The following is a 23819-nucleotide window of genomic DNA, read 5'->3' as shown; positions in this document are numbered from 1 at the left end:
AAAAGTGGTGGTTGAGAGTAGAGGAAGGAGGTGATGGAGAGTAATGTGAAAGGAGGAAGAAGACCTGGAGGAATACAGAATTAAATATAAGCCTGATCGGGCCGGGCGCGGTGGCTCAAGCCTGTAATCCCAGCACTTTGGGAGGCCGAGACGGGCGGATCATGAGGTCAGGAGATCGAGACCATCCTGGCTAACCCGGTGAAACCCCGTCTCTACTAAAAAATACAAAAAACTAGCCGGGCGTGGTGGCGAGCGCCTATAGTCTCAGCTACTCGGGAGGCTGAGGCAGGAGAATGGCGTAAACCCGGGAGGCGGAGCTTGCAGTGAGCTGAGATCCGGCCACTGCACTCCAGCCTGGGCGACAGAGCGAGACTCCGTCTCAAAAAAAATAAATAAATAAAAATAAATAAATAAATAAATAAATAAATAAATATAAGCCTGATCACATCATTTGTTTGCTCAAAACTTTACAAATGCAGAGAACAACACTGTTGGTTTCCTGTCCCAAGGTTATCACTCTTCCCTGCAGATAGAAGTGCCTCCCACCACAGATAATGAAATACCAGATGCTCACCTTCCCAGCAGTCAGTGCAGCTTGGCCCCTGTGTTCGGGTTCTGGCCAATGAGAGATGAAGAATTCTTACAGAAGCTTCTGGGAAAGACTTTCCTCTTTAACAGAGATAAGGCCTATTTTTTCCAAGCCACTGAACATGATTGTGTGAGGGTGCAATGCTTAGAATTGCCACAGCTATTGTGAGTATAAGGGGAGATATCACGGGACCAGAAAAAGAGATATCATAAAATTGAGAATGGCAGAGTGAAAAGGTGAAAAGATGAACCAACCCAGGTACCACACTTCTCATTATGTAAAATTTTCAGAGTTCTGCTTAAGTCACTATTTTTTTTTTTTGAGACAGAGTCTTATTCTGTTGCCTAGGCTGGAGTACAGTGGCATAATCTTGGTTCACTGCAACCTCTGTCTCCTGGGTTCAAGGAATTCTTGTGCCTTAGCCTCCTAAGTAGCTGGGATTACAGGTGTGTGCCACCATGCTTGGCTAACTTTTTGTATTTTTAGTGGCGATAGGGTTTCACCATGTTGGCCAGGCTGGTCTCGAACTCCTGACCTCAGGTGATCCGCCAGCCTTGGCCTCCCAAAGTTCTAGAATTACAGGCATGAGCCAACATGCCTGGCCTCTTAAACTCTTAATAATCTGTCCCTTCTTTACTTATCCAAGCTTATCTCCCAGCACTTTTCTATTTTCTACTCTTCAGTGTTTTCAATTCACTAGTCAAAAATTCTCTCTAATCCCTTTAGCCTCATTTCTGACTGGAACCCTCTTGGCTCTTACCACTCCTACTTGAACTGGCCACTATGCTCATCCTCATCCAGGGAAATATCACGTCCTCATGGAAGCCTCTACTGACCTCCCAGAGTGTGTATTTGTCACATTTTTGAACTCTCTAGAATAGTGAACTTCCATAGGTATAGCACCGATCCCACTTTGTTGTAACTCCTTACCAATTTGCCTAGCCCGTGAAGATAGGGTCTGTGACTCTCCTGCATATCATTTGATTCTAAGAACCTATCATGGTATGTGGCAGTCATATCTGTGGAACACATAAACAGGTTGTAGGATACTGGGGGCAAAATAATTTCAAAGATCAATTAGAAAAAGGCAAACAACATATTTCAAAACATGTTGTACATTATAAATATGTACAATGTTTGTCAATTTAAAAATTAATAACCGGCTGGGCATGGTGGCTCATGCCTGTAATCCCAGCACTTTGAGAGGCCAAGGCAGGCGGATCACGAGGTCAGGAGTTCGAGACCATCCTGGCTAACACGGTGAAACCCTATCTCTACTAAAAATACAAAAAATTAGCCGGGCATGGTGGCACGTGCCTGTCCAGCTACTTTGAAGGCTGAGGCAGGAGAATCTCTTGAACCCGGGTGGTGGAGGTTGCAGTGAGCTGAGATCATGCCTGGGTGACAGAGTGAGACTCTGTCTCAAAAAACAAGCAGACAAACCAAAATATTAAAAACCATATTTCCCACTAGAAATATGCACAAAGACACAATAGGCAATTTCCAAATAGTCATAAACTGAGGAAAAGATGGTCAGTCCTGCTAATAATCAAGAAATACAATTAAAGGAATGATGTTTTATCATTTTTCACCACCAATTGATAAAATGAAGATTTTTCCAGTGTTGAGAATGTTGTAATGAAATGGACATTCTCATGTAATGTAGAAGCAAGTGGTGCAAATTCCATCATCTTTCTAACCAGAAACATCAATGCATAAAATATGCTTAACATTTAACCTAATAACTTCTTTAGAACGTATTCTAAAGAAATAATCAGGCAATGTATAAAAATGTTTGCACAAAAATGGTCTTCAAAGCATTGTTAAATACTAAAAAACTGTAAAAAAAACTAAATGTCCATCCATATAGGACTTGTACACCCATAGTAAAATTATACAAAGCTTTTAAAAAGAATGAGGTTGGAAAAATCCAGATGCCTTCATATGGGTACATGTCCATAATATACATTATTTATTATTTTTTTTTTTTTTTTTTTTTTTTGAGATGGAGTCTCACTCTGTTGCCCAGGCTAGAGTGCAGTGGTGTGATCCTGGCTCAGTGCAACCTCCTCCTCCCAGGTTCAAGCAATTCTCCTGCCTCAGCCTCCCAAGTAGCTGGGGACTACAGGTGCCCACCACCATGCCCAGCTAATTTTTGTATTTTTAGTAGAGATGGGGTTTCACCATGTTGGCCAGGCTGGTCTCAAACCCCTGACCTCAAGTGATCAGCCCGCCTCAGTCTCCCAAAGTGCTGGGATTACAGGCATGAGCCACTGCACCTGGCCGAGTTTGTTTCTTTTTTGATTCCACATATAAATGGGATCATACAGTATTTGTCTTTCTGTGCCTGTCTTATTTCACTTTGCATAACGTCCTCCAGATTCATCAATGTTTTCACAAATGACAGGATTTCCTTCTTTTTTAAGGTTGAATAGTATTCCATGGTGTATCTATACCACATTTTCTTCATCTATTCATCTATTGATAGATGGATAAAGAAAATGTGGTATAAATACACCATTTCTTGGCTATTGTGAATAATGCTCAAATGAACGTGGAAGAAAGATATGTCATTGACATACTGACTTCATGTTCTTTGGATATATGCTCAGTAGCAAGCCTGCTAGATCAGTTCTATTGTTAAATTTTTTGAGGAACCTCCATACTGTTTGCCATAACATCCAGTCATTAGTTTTAAATCTTTTCAGTCCGTGAATGTCCAATTTATATTTACAATGGTTACTCAAGAAAGGCACACATTTTAAAGTGGTTCACTTAGGGTGAAAATTACAGAAATGCTTATTATTACTGGAAGCCTAAATTTACACACACACACACACACACACACACACACACACATCTAATTTTCCAAATTTTCAGCCATTGATGTTTACCTCATTAGTCATGTTTTTGCCTTTAAAATTTTTATATGTTTATTTTATAGTTAAGCTGATTTAATAAAACTTTACTCATATGAAGAGAAATAAATTTCTCATAAAAATGATGATATGGGGGCCAGACCTGGTGGCTCAGCCTGTAATCCCAGCACTTTGGGGGGCCGAGGTAGGTGGATCACCTGAGGTCAGGGGTTTGAGACCAGCCTGGCCAACATGGTAAAGCCCCATCTCTACTAAAAATACAAAAATTAGTTTGGCGTGATGGCACATGCCTGTAATCCCAGCTATTAGGGCGGCTGAGGCAGGCGAATTGCTTGAACCTGGGAGGCGGATGTTGCAGTGAGCCAAGATCACACCACTGCACTCCAGCTGGGGTGACAGAGCGAGACTCCGTCTCAAAAAAAAAAAAAAAAAAAAAAAAAAAAAAAAGATATGTCTGTTTTGTGTTTTTCTTTTTCCATTTAGATATTCCCAAAAAGAGAAGAGACAAATTTAAAATGTGAATTTCGGCTGGGTGCGCTGGCTCACACCTGTAATCCCAGGATTTTGCAAGGCCGAGGTGGGTGGATCACTTGAGGTCAGGAGTTTGAGACCAGCTTGACCAACATAGAGAAACCCCGTCTCTACAAAAAATACGAAATTACAAAAAATACAAGTTAGCCGGGTGCATTGGCACACCCCTGTAATCCCAGCTATTCTGGAGGCTTAGGCATGAGAATTACTTGAGCCCAGGAGGCGGAGGTTGCAGTGAACTGAGATTGTGCCACTGCACTCCAGCCTGGGTGACAAAGTGAGACTCTGTCTCAAAAAAACAAACAAAAAAAAAGTAAATTTCACAGTAAACTGTGGGGAAAAAGGGGGAATCTATGAATGTATTGCTTTCCTTTCGATAATTCACCTGGTTACAGCCCCATTTTCACTCTCACTTCTGAGGTGCCAGCTACTGCCAAGGCTTGAGTCTTTTGGGGATTCTGTAGCTTCTCAATTTTTTGCCATCAAGCTTAGGATTCAGTTTTCTTAATATTAATCTGCTTCACAGCTTCCCAAATTTTATTACTGTTGTTTTCTTTCATTCTCTCTGTCTCTCTCTCTTTTTTTTTCTTTCTTTTTTTAGGAGATGGGGTCTCACTCTGTCACTCAGGCTGGAGTACAGTGGTGCGATCATAGCTCACTGCAGCCTCAAACTCCTAGGCTCAAGTAATCCTCCTGCTGCAGCTTCTCAAATAGCTGGGACTACAGGCATGTGTCACCATACCCAGCTAATTTTTTTTTTTTTTTTTCTTTTTGTAGAGATGAGGATCTTGCTATATTGCCCATGCTGGTCTCAAACTTCTGGCCTCAAGTGATCTTTGCGCTTTGGCCTCCCAAACTGCTAGGATTAGAGGTATAAGCCACAGGCCTAGCTTTCTTTCACTCTCTTTATCCTTATTAGTTTATGCTTTAAAATAATGTTGATGACAACAAATCTTTTTTTGAATTGTTATTAGAGGTTTGGGGAGAGGGATGAAAATGCTTATGTTTAACCTGGCGTTTTCAAACAATAAAATGTGACAGTTCCTGTAGAGATTACAGCACAGCCTCCTGTTCAGTGCTGTTGTCCCCCAAATTCATGCTTTTCTCACATGCAGAATACATTCTTTCCATCTCAACTGCCCACAAAGTCTTAACTGATTTTAGCATCAACTCTGAAGTCTCATCTGATATCATCTAGAGCAGATATGGTAGAGACTCGAGGTACAATTCATCTTGAGGCAAAATTCCTCTCCAGCTGTGAATCTGTAAAACCAGATAAGTTATGTGTTTGCAAAATACAATGGGTGGGACAGGCATAGGATACACATTCCCATTCCAAAAGGAAGAAATTGGAAGAGAGAAAGGGGTGATGGATCCCAAGTAAGTCCAAAACCTAACAGAGCAAACACCATGAGATTTTAAGTCTCAAAAATAATACTCGGCCCGGTGTGGTGCCTCATGCTTGTAATCCCAACACTTTGGGAAGCTGAGGCAGGAAGATCCCTTGAGGTCAGGAGTCTGAGCCCAGCCAGGGCAACATAGTGAGACCCCCATCTCTAAAAATAATTTTAAAATTAGCCATGTGTAGATGTGCATACCTGGAGTCACTGCTACTTGGGGGGCTGAGGCAGAAGAGTCACTTGGGGCCAAGAGTTCCATGCTACAGTGGACTATGATCATGCCACTGCACTCCAGCCTGGGCAACAGTGTAAGACCTTGTCTCCTAAAAAAAAGAAAGAAAGAATTGTCTTTGGTGCAATGCTGTGCCCGACTGATCCACTGGGGTGCAGCTGTGCAAGCAGTATGCCCCTTTGGGCTTTGTGGAGTACCACCCAAGTGGCTCTCTGCAGGGGCCTACCCACCCACCTCTGCTGAATGTCACACCCACCCGCGGTGGAGACAAGCCTTGTTCTCAGCCTGTGCAATCTGGGCCTGTGGTGGGAGAAGCAGCTCTGATGATCTCTGAATCACCTTTGGAGTCCTCCTTCCCTTTTCTTGAAGGATAATGCATGTCTGTAGCTTTCCTTCATTCCGTCCTGCTTTGTTTCCTTTAATCCCAGTTGGCAGGGTTTCCGCTGGTACAATCCCGTGGCTTCTGTTGAGATGGTTGATTAGGTCTGTGGTTTGCACCCACACCAATCTCTTTATCAAAAGGTCAGTTATCCACACCCTTGGTGTTCTTTTCTGAATATCCTTTTTCATTTTTTACAATATGGACAGGCGGATAATGTTCCAATCTTGAAGTTGTGGTTCCTTTTTGCTTAACAATTCCTTCTTCAATTTATTTCTCACTTCTCAAATTTTACTTTAAAGCGGTCAGGAGACATCAAGCCACTCCTTCAAAACTGCTTAGAAATCTCTACAGCTAAAATTATCTGGGTGTGGTGGCGGGTGCCTGTAATCCCAGCTACTCAGGAGGCTGAGGCAAGAGAATCCCTTGAACCCATGAGGCGGAGGTTGTAGTGAGCCGAGATTGTGCCATTGCACTCCAGCCTAGGCGACAAGAGTGAAACTCCGTCTCAAAAAAAAAAAAAAAAAAAAAAAAATCTACAGCTAAATATTCCACTTCATTTCTTGCAAGGCCTACCTTCCCCAAAACGCTAGAGCATGAATACAATTTAGTTAAGTTCTTTGAGACTGTATAATAAGGATGGCCTTTCCTCCAGTTTTTGTTTTGTTTTGTCTTTTTGTTTTTTTCCCCCAGAGACAGAGTCTCACTCTGTCACCCAGGCTGGACTGCAGTGGAGCGATCTCAGCTCCTTGGAACCGCCGCCTCCCGGGTTCAGGTGATTCTCCCATCTCAGCCTTCCGAGCAGCTGGGATTACAGGTGCCTGCCATCATGCTCTGCTGATTTTTTGTATTTTTAGTAGAGATGGGGCTTCACTATGTTGGCCAGGCTGGTCTCAAACTCCTGACCTTAAGTGATCCGCCCACCTCGGCTTCCCAAAGCACTGGGATTACAGGCATGAGCCACCATGCCAGCCACCTTTCCTTCAGTTTCTAATAGCATACTCCTCATTTCCACCTCAAACTGTAACTGGTCTTTACTGTCTATATTTCTACCAACATCTTGTACATGACTATGTATTCTCTAAGAGGCAAGTTTTCTTTACAGCTCCCCTTTTCTTTCTGATCCTTCTCCTGAATCACCTTTAATGGTCCCTTCACAGCAATCTAGGCTTTTTCTAGCATGTTCTTCAAAACTCTTCCAGCCTCAGGCTGGGTTTGGTGGCTCATGCCTGTAATCCCAGTACTTTGGGAGAACAAGACAGGAGGATCATTACAAACCAACCTGGGCAACAAAGTGAGACCTCATCTTTTAAAAAAAATAAAATCTAGGCATGGTGGCCTGCACCTGTAATCTCAGCTACTCAGGAGGCTGAGGTAGGAGGACTGCTTGAACCCAGGAGTTCAAGGCTGCAGTGAGGTATGATTGCACCACTGCACTCCAGCCTGGGTGACAGAGCAAAACCCTGTCTCTATTATTATTATTATTATTTTAGATGGAGTTTCACTCTGTCACCCAGGCTGGAGTGCAGTGGCGAGATCTTGGCTCACTGTAACCTCCGCCTCCTGGGTTCAAGTGATTCTCCTGCCTCAGCCTCCCAAGTAGCTGGGATTACGGGGGCCTGCCAGTATGCCCAGCTAATTTTTTTTTGGTATTTTTAATAGAGACTGGGTTTCACCATGTTGGCCAGGCTGGTCTTGAACTCCTGACCTCGTGATTTGCCCGCCTCGGCCTCCAAAATGCTGGGATTACAGGCATGAGCCTCCGCATCTGGCAGACCCTGTCTCTAAAAACAAAACTTTTCCAGCCTCTACCTACTACCCAGTTCCAAAGCTGCTTCCACACTTTTAGTTACTTATTACAGCAGCAAACCGCTTCTTGGTATTAATTACTTAGTCAGCTGAGCCTGTCCTAACAATATAACACAGACTGGGTGGCTAAAACAACAGACATTTATTTCTCACAGTTATGGAGGCTGGGAAGTCCAAGATCAAGGTGCCAGCCAATTCATTTCCTCATGAGGAGACCGTCTTCCTGGCTTGCAATCAGCCACCTTCTCACTGTGTCCTCACCTGGCAGGGAGAGAAGGAGCTTTGGTTCTCATCCTTTTTTAAAAAAAACAAAACAAAAAAACAGCGTTTCGCTGTCCCCCAGGCTAGAGCACAGTGGTACAATTACAGTTCACTGTAACCTCAAACTCCTAGGCTCAAATGATCCTCATTCCTCAGCTTTGAGAGTAGTAGTTGGGACTACAGACTCACACCAACACGCCTGGCTAATTTTTCTGTAGAGACAGGATCCCACTATGTTGTTCAGGCTGATCTTGAACTCCTGGTGTCAAGTAAATCTCCTGCCTTGGCCTCCCAAAATGTTGGGATGACAGGAGTGAGCCACGTGCGTGGCTAATTTGTTTATTTATTCATAGAAATGGGGGTCTCACTGTGTTGTCCAAGCTGGTGTGAAGCTCTTGGCTTCAAGCAATCCTCCTGCCTTGGCCTCCCAATGTGTTGGGATTCCAAGTGGCGGCCACCACACTTAGCCTCTTTCTCCTCTTATAAGGGTGTGTCTGGAATTTATTGCTTCCGGTGGGAACTTCAAGAATGAAGCTGCGGGCCAGGCGCGGTGGCTCAAGCCTGTAATCCCAGCACTTTGGGAGGCCGAGGCGGGCAGATCACGAGGTCAGGAGATCGAGACCATCCTGGCTAACACGGTGAAACCTCATCTCTACTAAAAAATACAAAAAACTAGCCGCGCTGTGGCAGGCGCCTGTAGTCCCAGCTACTCCGGAGGCTGAGGCAGGAGAACGGTGTAAACCTGGGAGGCGGAGCTTGCAGTAGGCCGAGATCGCACCACTGCACTTCAGCCTGGGCGGCAGAGCGAGACTCCCTCTCAAAAAAAAAAAAAAAAAAAAATGAAGCTGCGGACCCTCAGGGTGAGTGTTACAGTTCTTAAAGATGGTGTGTTCAGAGTTTGTTTCTTCAGATGTTCAGATGTATCCGGAGCTTCTTCCTTCTGATGGGTTCCTGGTCTTGCTGACTTCAGGAGTGAAGCCGCAGACTTTCACAGTGTTACAGCTCTTAAAGGTGGCACGTTCAGAGTTGTTTGTTCCTCCCGGTGGATTCGTGGCCTTGCTGACTTCAGGAGCGAAGCCGCAGACCTTGGCAGTGAATGTTACAGTTCATAAAGGTAGTGTAGACCCAGAGTGAGCAGCAGCAACATTTATTGTGAAGAGGGAAAGAACTAAGCTTCTACGCTGTAGAAGGGGACCCAAACAGCTTGCGGCTGCTGGCTGGGGTGGCCAGCTTTTATTCCCTTATTTGGCCCCACCCATGTCCTGCTGATTGGTCCGTTTTTACAGAGTGCTGATTGGTGCGTTTACAAACCTTTAGCTATTCACAGTGCTGATTGGCGTGTTTACAATCCTTTAGCTAGACAGAAAAGTTCTCCAAGTCCCCACCCAACCCAGAAGCCCAGCTGGCTTCCCCTCTCTAGGGCACCAACCCCATTATGGGGGCCCCACCCTTGTCACCTCATCTAAACCTAATTATCTCCCAAATGCCTTACCTAATACCATCACAACGGAGGTTAGGATTTTGTGTGAATTTCAGAGGGACACTAGCATTCAGTCCATAATAGGTTTCATCTGAAGGCTCCACTTAGGGAAGATCTATTTCCAGGTCTACTCATGCAGTAGTGGGCTGGATTCAGCTCCTTGCTGGTTGTTGGATTGAAAGCCCATTCCCTGGTGGCTCTTGGCTGGAGGCCTTCCTTCCTTGCCACATGAGTGTCTCCATACAGCAGGTCAAAGGCAGCAAGTGAGAAAGCAAGAGAGGGCATGTAAGACATGAGCCATAGTCTTTTTTAAAAATCTAATCTTAGAGATGCTATCCAACACTTTTGCCATGCTGTATTCCTTAAGAGCAAGTTGCAAAGTCCAGCCCACACTAAGGAAGGGATTACAGAGGGTTTGAATACCGGGAGGTAGGGATCACTGGGGCCCATTGTAGAGGCTGCCTACCCAGTGTCTTCTAGCTACAGCCTTATCTTTTTTTTTTTTTTTTTTTTTTTGAGACGGAGTCTCGTTCTGTCACCCAGGCTGGAGTGCAGTGGTCGGATCTCGGCTCACTGCAAGCTCCGCCTCCCGGGTTTATGCCATTCTCCTGCCTCAGCCTCCTGAGTAGCTGGGACTACAGGCGTCCGCCACCACATCTGGCTAATTTCTTGTTTTGTATTTTTTTTAGTAAAGACGGGGTTTCACCGTGTTAGCCAGGATGGTCTTGATCTACTCACTTTGTGATCCGCCCGCCTCGGCCTCCCAAAGTGCTGGGATTACAGGCGTGAGCCACCACGACCGGCCATCTTTTTTTTTTTTTTTTTTTAAGAGTCAGGTTCTTACTCTGTTGCCCAGGCTGTAGTGCAGTGGCATGATCATAATTCACTGTAACCTCAAACTCCTGGGCTCAAGTGATCTTCCTGCCTCAACCTCTGAAATAGCTGGGATTATAGGCATGTGCCACTATGTTCAGCTAATTTTTAAATTTTTTGCAGAGGCTGGGCGTGGTGGCAGATCACTTAAGGCCAGGAGTTCGAGACCAGCCTGGCCAACATGGTGAAACCCTGTCTCTACTAAAAATACAAAAATTAGCCGAGCGTGGTGGTGCGTACCTGTAATCCCAGCTACCTGGGAGGCTGAGGCATGAGAATGGCTTGAACCCAGGAGACAGAGGTTTTAGTAAGCCATGATCATGCCACTGCACTCTAGCCAGGTGACAGAGCGAGATTCTGTCTCAAAATTGTTTTTTTCTTTCTTTTGTTTTTTTTTTCTTTCTTTCTTTTGCAGAGAAGGAGTCTTGGAGTCTTGCTGTGTTGCCCAAGTTGATCTCAAACTCTTGGCCTCAAGTAATCCTCCCACCTTGGCTTCCCAAAGCACTGGGATTGCAGTTGTGAGCTGCTGCACCTGTCCTTGTCTTGAACTTTACTTATGACTATGTTTTCCTGATAGTACCTGGGATTTGACTTTTGCCCCTAAGGCATTTCTTATTTTGAGAGTTTTGTCCTCTGGAGAACTAGGAATGAAAAGTAGTTTTATTTCAAATCCTGCAAGTCCTGGTTTCTTTATTGCTTCTTCTAAATCCTGATGAAAAATGGAACAGTTTCTTTTTTAGCTCACTGCACTTCTCTGGTACTATATCATAGGCGTGCAAAAGGAACCATTCCGCCCTTTCACCATTCTATCCGGAAATCTCCATAGCCAGATCCACATGTTCACTAGGTATCTTCTCTAGCTTTCACATAACTGCAGACTAGTTTAGCTAATTGTTCTTCCAATACCTACATCAATCCCCCTTTTCTCCAGCCTGCAATAACAGTATCCTCAATGTTCTTTATTTTTTATTTTATTTTATTTATTTTGAGACTGAGTCTCTCCCTGTCGCCCAGGCTGGAGTGCAGTGGTGGATCTCAGCTCACTGCAACCTCCACCTCCTGGGTTCAAGCAGTTCTCCTGCCTCAGCCTCCCCAGTAGCTAGGATTACAGGCACGCATCACTACACCTGGCTAATTTTTCTATTTTTAGTAGAGACAGGGTTTCACCGTGTTGACCAGGCTGGTCTCGAATTCCTGACCTCCTCCCAAAGTGCTGGGATTATAGGCGTGAGCCATGAGGCCCAGCCCTGCTCACTGTTCTTTAATAGTGTTCTTCAATAACAGACTCCTCAAGGTTCTTCCAGCTTCTGTCCTCCACCTGATCCCGAAGCCCCTGCCATGTGTTTTAGGTTTCTATTACAGTAGGAATCACCCTGTTGATTTCTATTACCCCACTTCTAGGTATGTAATTATGTTTCAGTTATATATTGCTGTATTACAAACCACACTGAAATATAGTGACTTAAAACAACAACATTCACTTTTTTTTTTTTTTTTGGCTAACAATTTTGCAATTTGGGCAGGGTTTGCTGCAGAAAGCTCATCTCTGTTCCAGATGGTATCAGCTGCGGCAGCTCAACTAGGGCTGGAGCAACCACTCTCAAGATAGTTCACTCAGAGGGCTGGCAAATTGATACTGGTTGTCTGCAGAGCTCAGCTGGGGCCGTAAGCCAAACACCTGGATTCTCCTCCATGTGGGCCTCTGATCATGGTCAGAGGGAAACCAGTGAACCTCAGAATTCTTTAAGAGCTGAAAATCAGGGAGCTGTTGCACAACCATGTGAATATACTTAACACTACACTTAAAAATGGTTCAAATGGAAGGCTTAGGTGAAATGGTTTATGCCTATAATCTCAGCACTTTGGGAGGCTGAGGCAGGAGGATTCCCTGAAGGCAGGAATTTGAGACCAGCCTGGGAAAAAAATTTAAAAATTAGCTGGGTGTGGTGGCAAGAGTCTGCAGTCCCAGCTGCTCAGGAAGCTGAGACAGGAAGATTGCTTGGGCCCAGGAGTTCGAGGCTGCAGTGAGTTATGATCATGCTACTATACTCCAGCCTGGGCAACAGAACGAAATCTGGAAAAACAAACAAGTAGGCTGGGTGCAGTGGCTCATACCTGTAATCTCAGCACTTTGGGAGGCTGAGGTGGGAGGATCACTTGAACCCAGGAGTCTGAGACCAGCCTGGGCAACACAGTGAAACCCATCTCTAAAAAAAAAAAACCAACCCAGCCTGGCCAACATAGTGAAACCTCATCTCTATTAAAAATACAAAAATTAGCCAGACATGGTGGCACATGCCTGTAGTCCCAGCTACTCAAGAGGCTGAAGCAGGGGAATGTCTTGAACCTGAGAAGTGGAGGTTGTGGTGAGCCAAGATGGCACCATTGCACTCCAGCCTGGGCAACAGAGTGAGACTCCATGTCAAAAAAACAAAACAAAACAAAAAAACCCAAAAACCCAAAGTGGTGAAGAAGGTAAATTTCATGTTATGTGTCTTTTGCCACAATGATAAATTAATAAATAAAAAAATCAGGGGAAGATGGAGAGGAGCTGGAGGTGAGTATGCCTGCACCGGGTGAGGGAGAGAGAGAGGTGTCAAGGATGACAAAAACTAATAAAATACAGCCCCTCTGGCCTCAAGAACTTTTTTGGCTGAGCCGAAGGGTTAAGAGACAATCACAACACACGTGGTAGATACTGCAGCTTTCTGCTGCAAAGCTAACATAGGTACAAAGCTCATGCCATGCAAATCGCCTCAAAATAGACCTTTAATGTCTGCAGTTCCCAAAGGCAAACATTTAAGACATAATTATAGGTTTGGATTTCTTAAGGCAAGCCTCGAAATGAACACTGCCAGAGAAACAGCAGTGAGTAATAAAAAACTACAGGTGTGTGTACAATATTACCCTTTCAAGGTAATCTCGAAGGTCAGGCAATAGGGTAGGTAGAGTGTTAGGCTGGGGAGAAAGCGGACTTTTCTGGTCTTCAGCACAACTATTACAGGATATAAAATCCCTTGGTTAGAGCGAAATTCCGTCTCAAAAAAAACAAAAAACAAACCCTTTGTTGTCTTATAATTCTCAGGATGCCTGGGAACTATTGCTACTGAGGAGATCTTACTTTGGAATCTTTTTTTAAAGTCATAAGCAAGTTGTAATTATCATTTATACCCTGATTGAAGGTACATTTTCCTCCCCCAAACTCAAACTCTTTGCCTTCAATCACAAAGTTTTACAAATAGCGAAAGTCTGTTTACAGATTTTCCTTGAGTTTTATTGGTAATACATTATTGCTCTTTCAAATAACTCTATTCTTCATGGAAAGGACAAAAAGCAGGAATCTCTCTTCCTAACATATTATCCCAACCCCATATGTTTTTCTGAAAACACCCTGAATGTCACTCTCACCACTGACTATATAGTATAGCCATTCCTGCATCAGTGTCGATTTTATTGTCTGATATGTCAAAATCAATGGTGTGATTTTTTTTTTTTTTTTTTGAGACGGGAGTTTTGCTCTGTCGCCCAGGCTGGAGTGCAGTGGTGTGATGTTTGTTGGCTCACCGCAATCTCTGCCTCTTGGGTTCTCCTGAATAGCTGGGACTACAGGCACCCACCACCAGGCCTGGCTAATTTTTGTATTTTCAAAAATGGGGTTTCACCATGTTGGCCAGGCTGATCTCAAACTCCTGACCTCAGCTGATCCGCCCACCTCAGCCTCCCAAAGTGCTAGGATTACAGGCATGAGTCACTGCACCTGGCCTCAATGGTGGGATTTTATCTTTTACTGTTTGAAACCTTATCAGTTGTTCCATTCTGCACAAGGTCTCTATCTAGGGTCCTCCCTGCAAAATCATGACTAAAGACCACTGCTAGGCCGGTGGCTCATGTCTGTAATCTCAGCATTTTGGGAGGCTGAGGCGGGTGGATCACCTGAGTTTGGGAGTTCAGTACCAACCAGCCTGGCCAACATGGGGAAACCCTGCCTCTACTAAAAATACAAAAACATTAGCCAGGTGTGGTTGTGTGCACCTGTAGTCCCAGCTACTGGGGAGGCTGAGGCAGGAGAATTGCTTGAACAATTCTCACCTGGGTGAGACATTGTCTTAAACAATGTTGCCTGGGCAACAGAGTGAGACTCTCAGAAAAAAAACAAAAAAACAAACAAAAAAAACACTGCCAAGACCCTGCCTAATGCCATTGCTGTGACTACCTGTTTTAAGACATCTCCACTGATTTAGTCCTTCCTGCTGGTTCTTGGAAAAATCCAGTGATAACATTCAGGCCTAAGAATCAGTAACCCATCAGACTTAAAATGCTCATTTATTAAAAAATAACTGAGTGCCTCCTATGTGTTGGGCACTGTCTAGATGCTGGGAATACAACAGTGAATAAGCCAGACAAGGATCCTCTCCTGGAACTTATTTTTGTTTTTTTGTGACAGAGTTTCACTCTTGTTGCCCAAGCTGGAGTGCAATGGCGCAATCTTGGCTCACTGCAACCTCTGCCTCTCGGGTTCAAGCAATTCTCCCGCCTCAGCCTCCCGAGTAGCTGCTATTATAGGCGTGTGCCACCACACCCAGCTAATTTTTTTTGTATTTTTAGTAGAACCGGGCTTTCATCATGTTAGCCAGGCTGGTCTCGAACTCCTGACCTCATGTGTTCCGCCCACCTCGGCCTCCCAAAGTGCTGGGATTACAGGCATGAGCCACCGTGCCCGGGCTGGAACTTATTTTTGTTTCTTATCCCAGAGATTTTTGACTGTTAACAATGGACAAAGTCCTGGCTTGGCTTAAAGACAAAGGAACCAGATTCTTTATTTGGAATTAAGCCATGCTTCCCTGGGTGGGGATAGGAGAGGTTCTCCAGGCATCCTGATATCACACAACGTAGTCCACCTGCTCCCAAGTGAAGTCTGAGTGGAACTATTGACTACATTGTCATTTTTGTTGGGCCCATGCCAGGCTCCAAGAAGACCATGCCCTTCTGTGGACTACGCTCCATAACAGGCAAGAATGGCCAAAGACACAGTGCTAGCATCATGGGCCACCACGGGGTCCTAAGACCACCACTCACCTATTATTGCTAGGGAAGACATTGCCCCCTCGTGGTTCCTCATGTAATTGAGGGAGAAGCTGGCAGTGCAAAGGGCTGCCAGTTAAGGCAATCAATACATCCAAACACGTGCAAACTTTCCAGATTCACTGTAGCCTTGTCTCTTCTGAATGTCTTGGGTTGCAATTTCAATAGACTTGGTTTATTTTCATCCAGGATACATGTTTGTTCCCCTTAGAGAGAAATCACATTATGACAGCAATTAAAAAACATCTTTTCCCTATGGAAATCTTCCTGTTTCAAAATCTCCAAACCCCCAAGATAAACCCAGTATGTAAATCCAAGTATCACTACTGTTTTTCTCATAATGCCCTTAAAGCAAATATTTTCCTCGCTTTCTATAATCGGAAAGAGGATTCTGAGAGTATCTTGGCTCCATACCACTTTATTTTTTTGTCTTTTCTTTTTTTCCCCTCTTTGTGGAGAACAGGGTCTCACTATGTTGCCCAGACAGGTCTTGAACTTCTGGGCTCAAGCAATCCTCTTTCCTCTATCTCCCTAAGTGCTGAGATTCCAAGCGTGAGCCACCGTACTACTTTAAACTCCCTAAAGGGAGGGTCCTTATCTGCAACGCCCACAGCCGCCCCCCCCCCCATCCCCAGCAGCACTTAAATCAGTATAAAGAATGTCTGCTGGGGGGTGGGGAGAAACAGTTAAGCAAATACTGTAGTTAGAAACTTACTGGTGCAGGACAGGAGCAGCAGGCTGGGACGGAGAATTCCTGGGAGTAAGAAGTGGGGCAGAACCCACTGATACATGGAGTTCCACATTTATACATTTGTAGCAGTCAAATCTAAGAGTTTAACACAGTGGTTCCAGACGGTAATTCCATCAGTTTGGGAGGCCAAAAGCCGGAGGATCACTTGAGGCCAGGAGTTCGAGATCAGCCTGGGCAACAAAGTGAGACCCTCATTTTTCTAAAAAAAAAAAACAAAAAAAAACCAGAAGCTTTAACGATCGAGTATTGGAAAAGCTTTCTAAGGCCCGGGAAAAATGGAAGTTTCATTAATAATAATGTTAGCTTCCATGTATTGTAAACCTAAACGAAGCAAGAATGAATACTGGGTGCTGTACATAGTTCTATCAACCTACAATCTCGAAAACGCTAGGAGACATATTCAGCTGCTCCCATTTAACGGATGAGGAAACAAGTACGCAATCCTGAAGTTGGTGCAAAGCCCAGGCCCCCTTTCTTCTTCAAGCGTGCTTCCAGCCTCTGAAATTCCTCCGTGTGGACCCCGAGCTCTGCCTGCAATGAGGAATATTCACTTTGCCAACAAATATTTATTGAGTGCCTACTATACACCCGGTAGCTCGTTTAAATAGCCGTGGGATTAAAAAGATAAATAGGGTAAGTTTGTGGTTTTTTCTTCCAGGAAGGAGCTTTCTGAAGGGTGAGGGAGAGGCCAGGTAAACAATCCCAGAACAGTCGGGTGAGAGTTGGGAGAGGAGTCGGGGGCCGCGGGACGCCCAGGCAGCGAAGCGGGGAAGGCTCCGGGCGCGTCGCAGGACCCGCGCTGGAGATGGGTTTGAAGCCCTGTCCTGAAAAAGCCGGCCCGGAGGGGGCTGTCCCCGGTGTCCCTCGAGTTCTCATCCTGTCATTCAAGCAGCAGGGGAAGAACCGGGTCTGGCTCGGGAAGGGTGGGCTTAGGGCCAGGGGTGCAAATCCCTTGGTAAAAGCCGGCAAACAAAAGTCGCACACATCCCAGCTCCCGGTCCTGGCCCCGGCGGGGCAGGGTCCCCGAAGTCCCGGGGCGCGCAGACGCCGGGGCCCCCGGGGGCCGAGGGAACGGCAGGACCCGACCTCCCCTGCCCTCGGCCTCCAGGGCCCTCGCCCTCCGACCAGCCGCCGAGTCTGGGGCTGGGGTCGCCGCTTCCGCCTGCGGCCCGCGGCCCCTCCCCGGCGCGCGCCATCCGGCCGCCGGCCCCTCCTCCCGCGGGGGGCTCCGTCCCGCGCCCCGTCCCTCCGGGCTGCAGCCGGCAGCCCACGTCCAGGGAGGGCGGAGGGAGGAGGAGAGGCGCGGAGAGGAGGGAGGGGAGAGGGGAGGGAGGAAGACGAGAGAAAGGGAGCTGCTTCCATCCCGGACTTCCCAGAGCCTGCCTGGAGCGCGCACTCAGCGGCTCTCGGGTCCCAGCGTCCCAGCCGCCGCCCGCGCCTCTCCGCCCCGCTCCTCCTCCTCTTCCTCCTCCTCCTCTTCCTCCTCCTCCTCTCTAGGCACCCCCGTCCCCTCCTTCCAGCGGCTGCAGCCCCCAGCCCCAACTCTCTGCGCTTACTCCTGGGACGCGCGTCCTCGCCCCATCCTTTGCTTCCTTCCTTCCTTCCTTCCTTCCTCCCCTGGCTCCCGCCCTCCCTATCCAGGTCGCCCTCCCGGGGCCCGATTGTCTCGGTGCCCCGCTCTCGGCCCGCGCCCTGCCCCGTCTCTCCCTCGTACTTCCTGAGTCGCCCGCCGCTGCCGTCGCAGTCTCGCCGCGGGAGCCCCAGCCCGACAGCCACTGCCCCGGCTCCAGCTCCAGCCCCGCAGCCCGCGGCGCCCGCCCGAGGGAGCCCCGGCGCCCGGGGAAGGCTACAGTGGGCGAGCGCGCCCTCGCCCAGCCCCGCGCCCCAGCCCTGCCCGGCCCGGCGAGGAAGGACCGGGAAGATGAACAACGGCGGCAAAGCCGAGAAGGAGAACACCCCGAGCGAGGCCAACCTTCAGGAGGAGGAGGTACTGGGCGGCTCGGTGCAGTGGCGGGGGCGATCCGGGACCCAGTGCGGGCGGCCGGCGGGGCGCGGGCGCGGGCCCGGGGCGCGGCGGTGGAAGGTTTAGGCATGGCCCGTGCCCGGGACGCAGCCCCGCAGTGTGGCCCGGGGAGGGTGGATCTCGGGAAAGTGTGTTTTTGTGTCCACGCGCGTCTGCGGGCCCCAAATTGCGTAACTCTAAGGACTTTTCGGAGACTTTTGTAAGTATAATGCTCAGCTTTGTTTGCCCGGGATTTAAAAAGTGGAACCGAGAGCTGACTCCTGGGTGACCTCAGATGATCGGGACTCGGAGGGTCAGGACTTAGGGCTGGGGCTGGAAATTGTGTGTGGATTCGGGGTAGCGGGGGGGGCAGTTTAAGGAAGAAACTCGGGGAAAAGTTTTCATTAAAAGATACCTCTGTTCCCTGCCCCCTCCCTTTCCGTGTTAAAAGTTCTTGGTGAAATATCTTTCTAGCCGAGGGTTTTTGGATTAATAGATAACTCATCAGCCACATTCTTCTCTGCTGAGTCAAAGACCCCGAACCTGGGCGGTGAACGCTTGCGAATTTAGGGCCGTGCAGATGAGGGGAGCAGAATAAGAGGGTTAAAAACGCAGCAATTCACCAAATGCTCATCGAGGATACTTTTATAGGACTTTGACTTCTGAGCACGCATTTTAGGTGGTGCGTCCTCACGATGAAAGTTTTGTGACTGCGGAGCGTTCCTTCGGTGGAAACAAAATTGAGTAGATGTGGTCAGAAGGGGAGTCGGACTCAGGAACAAACGTTTCAGAATTCAGTAGTAGGGTATTTGTGGTATCCTACCAAATGACTGTTTCTGCAGGTACATTATCTGGAGTCCAAGAAATTACTTCTGGCGTACTTTTTAATATCACACACAGTTGAGTTCTTAACATTCTAGAGGAACTTGAGAGTGTGTGCAGATGCAGGAAAGTGCATGTCTCAATATGACCCGAAAAGATTCACACAGGTATTGCATCCTGATCTAGGTGAACACAGAAGGTAAACGGATTCTAAAGCGTTAGGACGTTGAGATCATTGTTGAGACACTGTTGTGTGCAAACTTCAATTCTGATAGTGAAACCAAAATTGCAGAGGAATTCATTAATGCATACAAGTTCTCTGCACATTGTCCACTTGGAAAATGGGAACTATTTAGGTGGAGAAGGTAGAGGAGCGAGACCATGCCAAACAGTGCAAAATCGGAGATTTTACTCTCTTACCCAGTTGTATGGTAGTGAAAACCTAGATGAGTTGCAGTCAGTCAAAAATTGCTTTCTCACCCGAGGACATTTTCTATTTTATTATAAAAGACTATTTGAAGAGTTGTTTACATGCATGTTTTCTAATTACAAGTGTAGGAATGCTACTGGCGTTTCTTTTTTCAAAGCAATGGAGAGTTGAATGGTATGTTCTGACTTTTTTTCTTGAACTTTACTGGCTGCTTTGCTATTTATTTTCCCTACCACTTAAAAAAATTTAAAAATAATGCTTTTTTAAATTTGCTTTTTTAGGAATTACTATAGTTAACTAATTCACTTACCATATCAAAATAATTATCGCTTCAGAAATCTTCCTATTTCAGCTAAATGTGCAATCTGTTTGCTTCTCAGGGTTAGAATATTATATCAAACCATCTTTATTTACCCAGTTGAGAAAACTTTTTTTTTTTCCTTTTGGTGGGTAGCAAAAGAGGTTCAATGTCCTAAAAATCATACCCACTTAAAATTAAGTATAGAAAAGGCACATTTTTCCGCTTGACCCATCTTAACAGCTGCCAGGACCGAGGGATTGCCTGCCCTGTTCCTGGACGTTCCTCTGTCCTTGCGAGGTTGTGTGTAATAATTGCTGTATAATCGCGGACCATTGCAGTATGGTTGCTGCCTCTTACTTGTCCTGTTACCTGACAGTGTTCTTTTTCAGGTAGGAATGGCATGTGGCTCTAGAAAGTATCGATATTTTTAGCAAAACACTTGTTATGTAAAAAGGGGACTGGTAGGAAGATTTCAGAACCTAAGTTGTCCAAGAGATGTCGTGTACAAAACAGAAAAGACTGTGAAGACAGGGGGTTTATAATGTCAGAAATTCAGGAAAAGAAACTAAGGTGGCCTGAATGATCCGGGTAATTTTGCCTTAATTTCCTATTTTTGGTTTATATTTTGTTCTTGAAAAACTCTTACCCTCTTTTTTGTTTTTTTTCTTTCTAACCCTGAAAGCCACAATTAAAATAAATAGGGTATTTGGTAAGTGCCATTAATGAGCCCGGCATTACACAAAACCACTACATTGACCCTTTCCCTGCCCACCCATCGCATCAGCAACTTGCTCTTAAACACATTTAAAAACCTTGGCAGTGGACTCTGGTAAACAGAACACACACATACAACATATATATATATATATATATACACACACACACACACACACACACACACACATAATGACAAGAGAGGAAAAATGTGTTTTGTTGTAATTTCTGGTGGCCATTGAACTGACATGGAAAAATGAGTCCAATCGTCATTAAGGGAAAATAGTTTATTTCACAGATCATGAGGGTGGTTTCGGCTTTCTCCACATTGTAGAATCCAGGTTTGTTTTTTTCTGTGTTTCTAGTTTTGAAATGAATTCCTTTTATCAACTAGTGTATTTTAGCGCTTTTGAGAGTTTCTAATGCCTACCCTGAAATAATTGTGCTGAAATGCCTCTTTGGTTCTAATTGTATAGAATGAACAGTTCAGGATCTAGGAAAATTTTTGCAGCTTTTTAGGGTTGGACGTTTTTGAGAACTTGGGCAGAACGTGTATTAATACTTCTACTTTAGATAGCATTGAAAACTTTGAGGAAAAATAATTTTAGGATTTGGCTAGCCAGTTGTGTAAGAGAGATGATACATTTAGCTTTCTGGTTTTTAATGTATTATTACATTAAATACGTGTATAATACACGTAAAATGTATTATGCGTGTGTGTCCCCTAAGCAAGTTGTCCTGTAAAGACTAATCAGTTGTCAAAATCTCAGATTTACAAGGTTTGTTTATATATGTTTAGAGTATCATACCATTTCTTATATTTTACAATTCATAAAATGATTCCTAGAATTTCTCTAATTTTGCAATCAGACTTTATAAAAATTAATATATAAGTAATAGATCCATAATTGTCTTGGCTAATCAGTTATAATTTGAGTTTAAAGTATTTTCAAATATATGAAGACCTTTTCTGTCTTATAGCTAGAAGTAACTTATTTGTTGGTCACTGAATTTTCAAAATAGAAATTTAGATTAAATATGTGATTTGGTTTTTATTTCTACTTTTATGCATGTCATTGAGTACTTTTCAGGCCGATTATAAAACATCTTTAAAAGGCCTTTTATTATATTGAAGCTCTGGTGTTAATTTCTCCTTAAATTGCTTTGAATTGACTTGTACTTATAGTAAAACTAAAGAAGCAAAAAACATGGAAGTGTTGGAATATTGATCAAAAAGATGTGCAGAAATCATATAAAGTCAGTTCTTCAGAGGTTAATGCAAACCTTTACTTTTCATTCCTTCTTTTAAACTGTTTACTAATTTTGCCAAAATATTGGGGTTGTAAAGAAAATTGTTTCTTACAGTTGCTACAGAGAGGGTAATGTCAGTATCAGGCAACCTCAAATTTTCATTGAGCATTAAAGTCAGTCTACATTATGACTTCAGGAAGGTACAGAATGGTTTTATACAATTTAACCAAGATTGGGGATCTCTGTTATTCCGAGTCCAATAGTCCAATTCAATGCAATAAACATATATTTCAGTTGTAGAATAGGATTTGGTGACAACTGATGCTCCATGACCCCTGCCAGTACGGCATACACTTTTGAGTTATTTTTTCAGTAGCGGTTTAAACATTTCCCTGATAAACCCTTGTGTGCGTCTGCAGGCTTCTTCGTTGCCAGTGGCGTTTAGTTTTCAGATGGGTAGTTTAGAAGGGATGGAAGCTCTTTTCTGGAGATGCTTTCATATGATTTTTGTAGGTTCATATTAATTTTTGCTTTACAGATGAAAGTGTTCAGTGCTGGTGATAAGGCAATAAAGTGGGTACTTTTGTGCAGAGCAGTGGTGATATAAATTAGTGCAGCTTTTCAGAAAGGACTGACACTGTCAAAATGTGTTCAGGCCCTTTGATTTAGTACTTTTATTTTTAGAAATTTGCCCTAAGGAAACAGTATCAAAGATTTATATATAGGAATGATTTTTGCAGAGTGACTTATGACAGTGACAATTCAGAGGCACTCTGTATCTAACATACAGAAATTGCTAACGAAATCATTGTGTAATTCCAGAAGGGGAATATTATGCATCCACTAAAGGTTCCGTTTTTAAAGAGAAAAATACATGGGTTATAAAATATGTATTATATATAAATACATATTTGTTATGTATTATACATATGTAGTTACATACTATTTTCTGTGTTCTGGAGGTCAGAAACCTGAAGTCAAGGTGTTGGCAGGGCCACCATGCTCTCTAAAGGCTGGAGAGGAGAACCTGTCCTTACCTCTGAGCTTCAGTGACTCCAGACATTCTGAAGACTATATTTGTATTCTCATGTTGTAATATTAAATGAAAAGAACTGATTTTAAAGTTTTATACTGTGTGATGCCAGTTCTCCAATAAATATATATTCATAAAACCAAACATTAATAAAATGTATCTGATAGATTACAGATCATTGCTATTTACTTTCTGATGCTTTTCAGTGTTTAAGTTTTCTAAAATGACCATGTGAACAAAAAGAATTAAATGTTTTTGCTTTGAGGGTTTCCTTGAAATTGTGATATTCACAAAACCAAGGTTGGTCACGTTTAGTTTTGCTCACAAGCCTAGTGGCGAGAATCAGGCCTGCCTTGTTCCTCAGACATAGTGTTCCTTACTACTATTAGTATTTCTCTTACTCATTGCCTTATCCTGATTATGTTAGTGATCTTCAGCTGCTCTGCTGTTGTGATGCTCTTCCAGAGTCCATCCTTACACTATACTGCTGGGCCCTCCAATGCCACGAATCCTTCAGTGCTACTTGGTACTCCACAAAGTCAAGTGCGCACATGGCTTTTGGGATTGCCCTCACCTACCTGTATACTGTGATCCCTTTGCTTCAGCCTCGGTCGTCTTCTTCTGTTTTTTTAATCTAGTCTGAGCTGCTTTCAAGCCAGGATTCAAGTTTTTCAGCCTACATTTTTGCAAGATCCCCCTTGCCTGAATGTCCCATCCCATAGAGATGATTTTTCTTTAGAATTTCAGTAAATTACATTCTGTTATGTCCATTTAACTCCTGGTTATTATTTTTTCAGGTATTTGTTTTGTATGGGTCTATGCCATTTTACAGTATTCTCAATGTTCAACACCTACCCCGGCACCAGGTAAATCCCCTCTGTACACATCCACACTTACATATATACACATACATGATTCTTTGTAAATGTATATGAAATAGCCTTATCGGTGAGGTTGGTGATTATGAGTTTGTATAGGTAATCTGTTAAGAAGCAGCCAC

The 23819-nt window shown here is 44.5% G+C and overlaps 2 protein-coding genes and 1 long non-coding RNA gene across 8 annotated transcripts in view; 2 read left to right on the top strand and 1 right to left on the bottom strand.

Annotated features, from left to right (window-relative positions):
- The window catches only part of SMIM18 (small integral membrane protein 18), a 577762-nt gene that overhangs the window by 295757 nt on the left and 258186 nt on the right, over positions 1-23819 (top strand). The window lies entirely within an intron of this gene.
- Positions 424-17291, bottom strand: LOC126961819 (uncharacterized). Of its 3 annotated transcripts, none has more exons than XR_007728426.1 (6): positions 16231-17291; positions 9573-15721; positions 7973-8080; positions 5888-6492; positions 5598-5722; positions 424-5262 (listed from the first exon to the last, which is right to left on the bottom strand). It is a non-coding gene; the product is annotated as an uncharacterized LOC126961819 (long non-coding RNA). The 3 variants fall into 3 exon arrangements; XR_007728425.1 differs by having other exon boundaries at positions 424-5722; positions 9573-9796; positions 15510-15721; XR_007728427.1 differs by having other exon boundaries at positions 424-5722; positions 5888-6094.
- Positions 17514-23819, top strand: part of RBPMS (RNA binding protein, mRNA processing factor) — a 188256-nt gene continuing 181950 nt past the window's right edge. For 3 of the 4 annotated variants that reach the window (XM_050802552.1, XM_050802551.1, XM_050802550.1), the window contains exon 1: positions 17514-18253. In XM_050802552.1, coding sequence (XP_050658509.1) covers positions 18188-18253 — 66 coding nt within the window. In that variant the 5' untranslated portion in view covers positions 17514-18187. Of the gene's footprint in view, positions 18254-21538; positions 23686-23819 lie in introns of those variants that run through there. The other variant, XM_050802553.1, reaches the window with a different exon arrangement.

The sequence above is a fragment of the Macaca thibetana genome, chromosome 8 (assembly GCF_024542745.1).
Source record: "Macaca thibetana thibetana isolate TM-01 chromosome 8, ASM2454274v1, whole genome shotgun sequence".
NCBI classification, from domain to species: domain Eukaryota; kingdom Metazoa; phylum Chordata; class Mammalia; order Primates; family Cercopithecidae; genus Macaca; species Macaca thibetana.
Note: the sequence above shows the minus strand (reverse complement) of the source record. Positions and strands in the feature narration are given on the sequence as shown.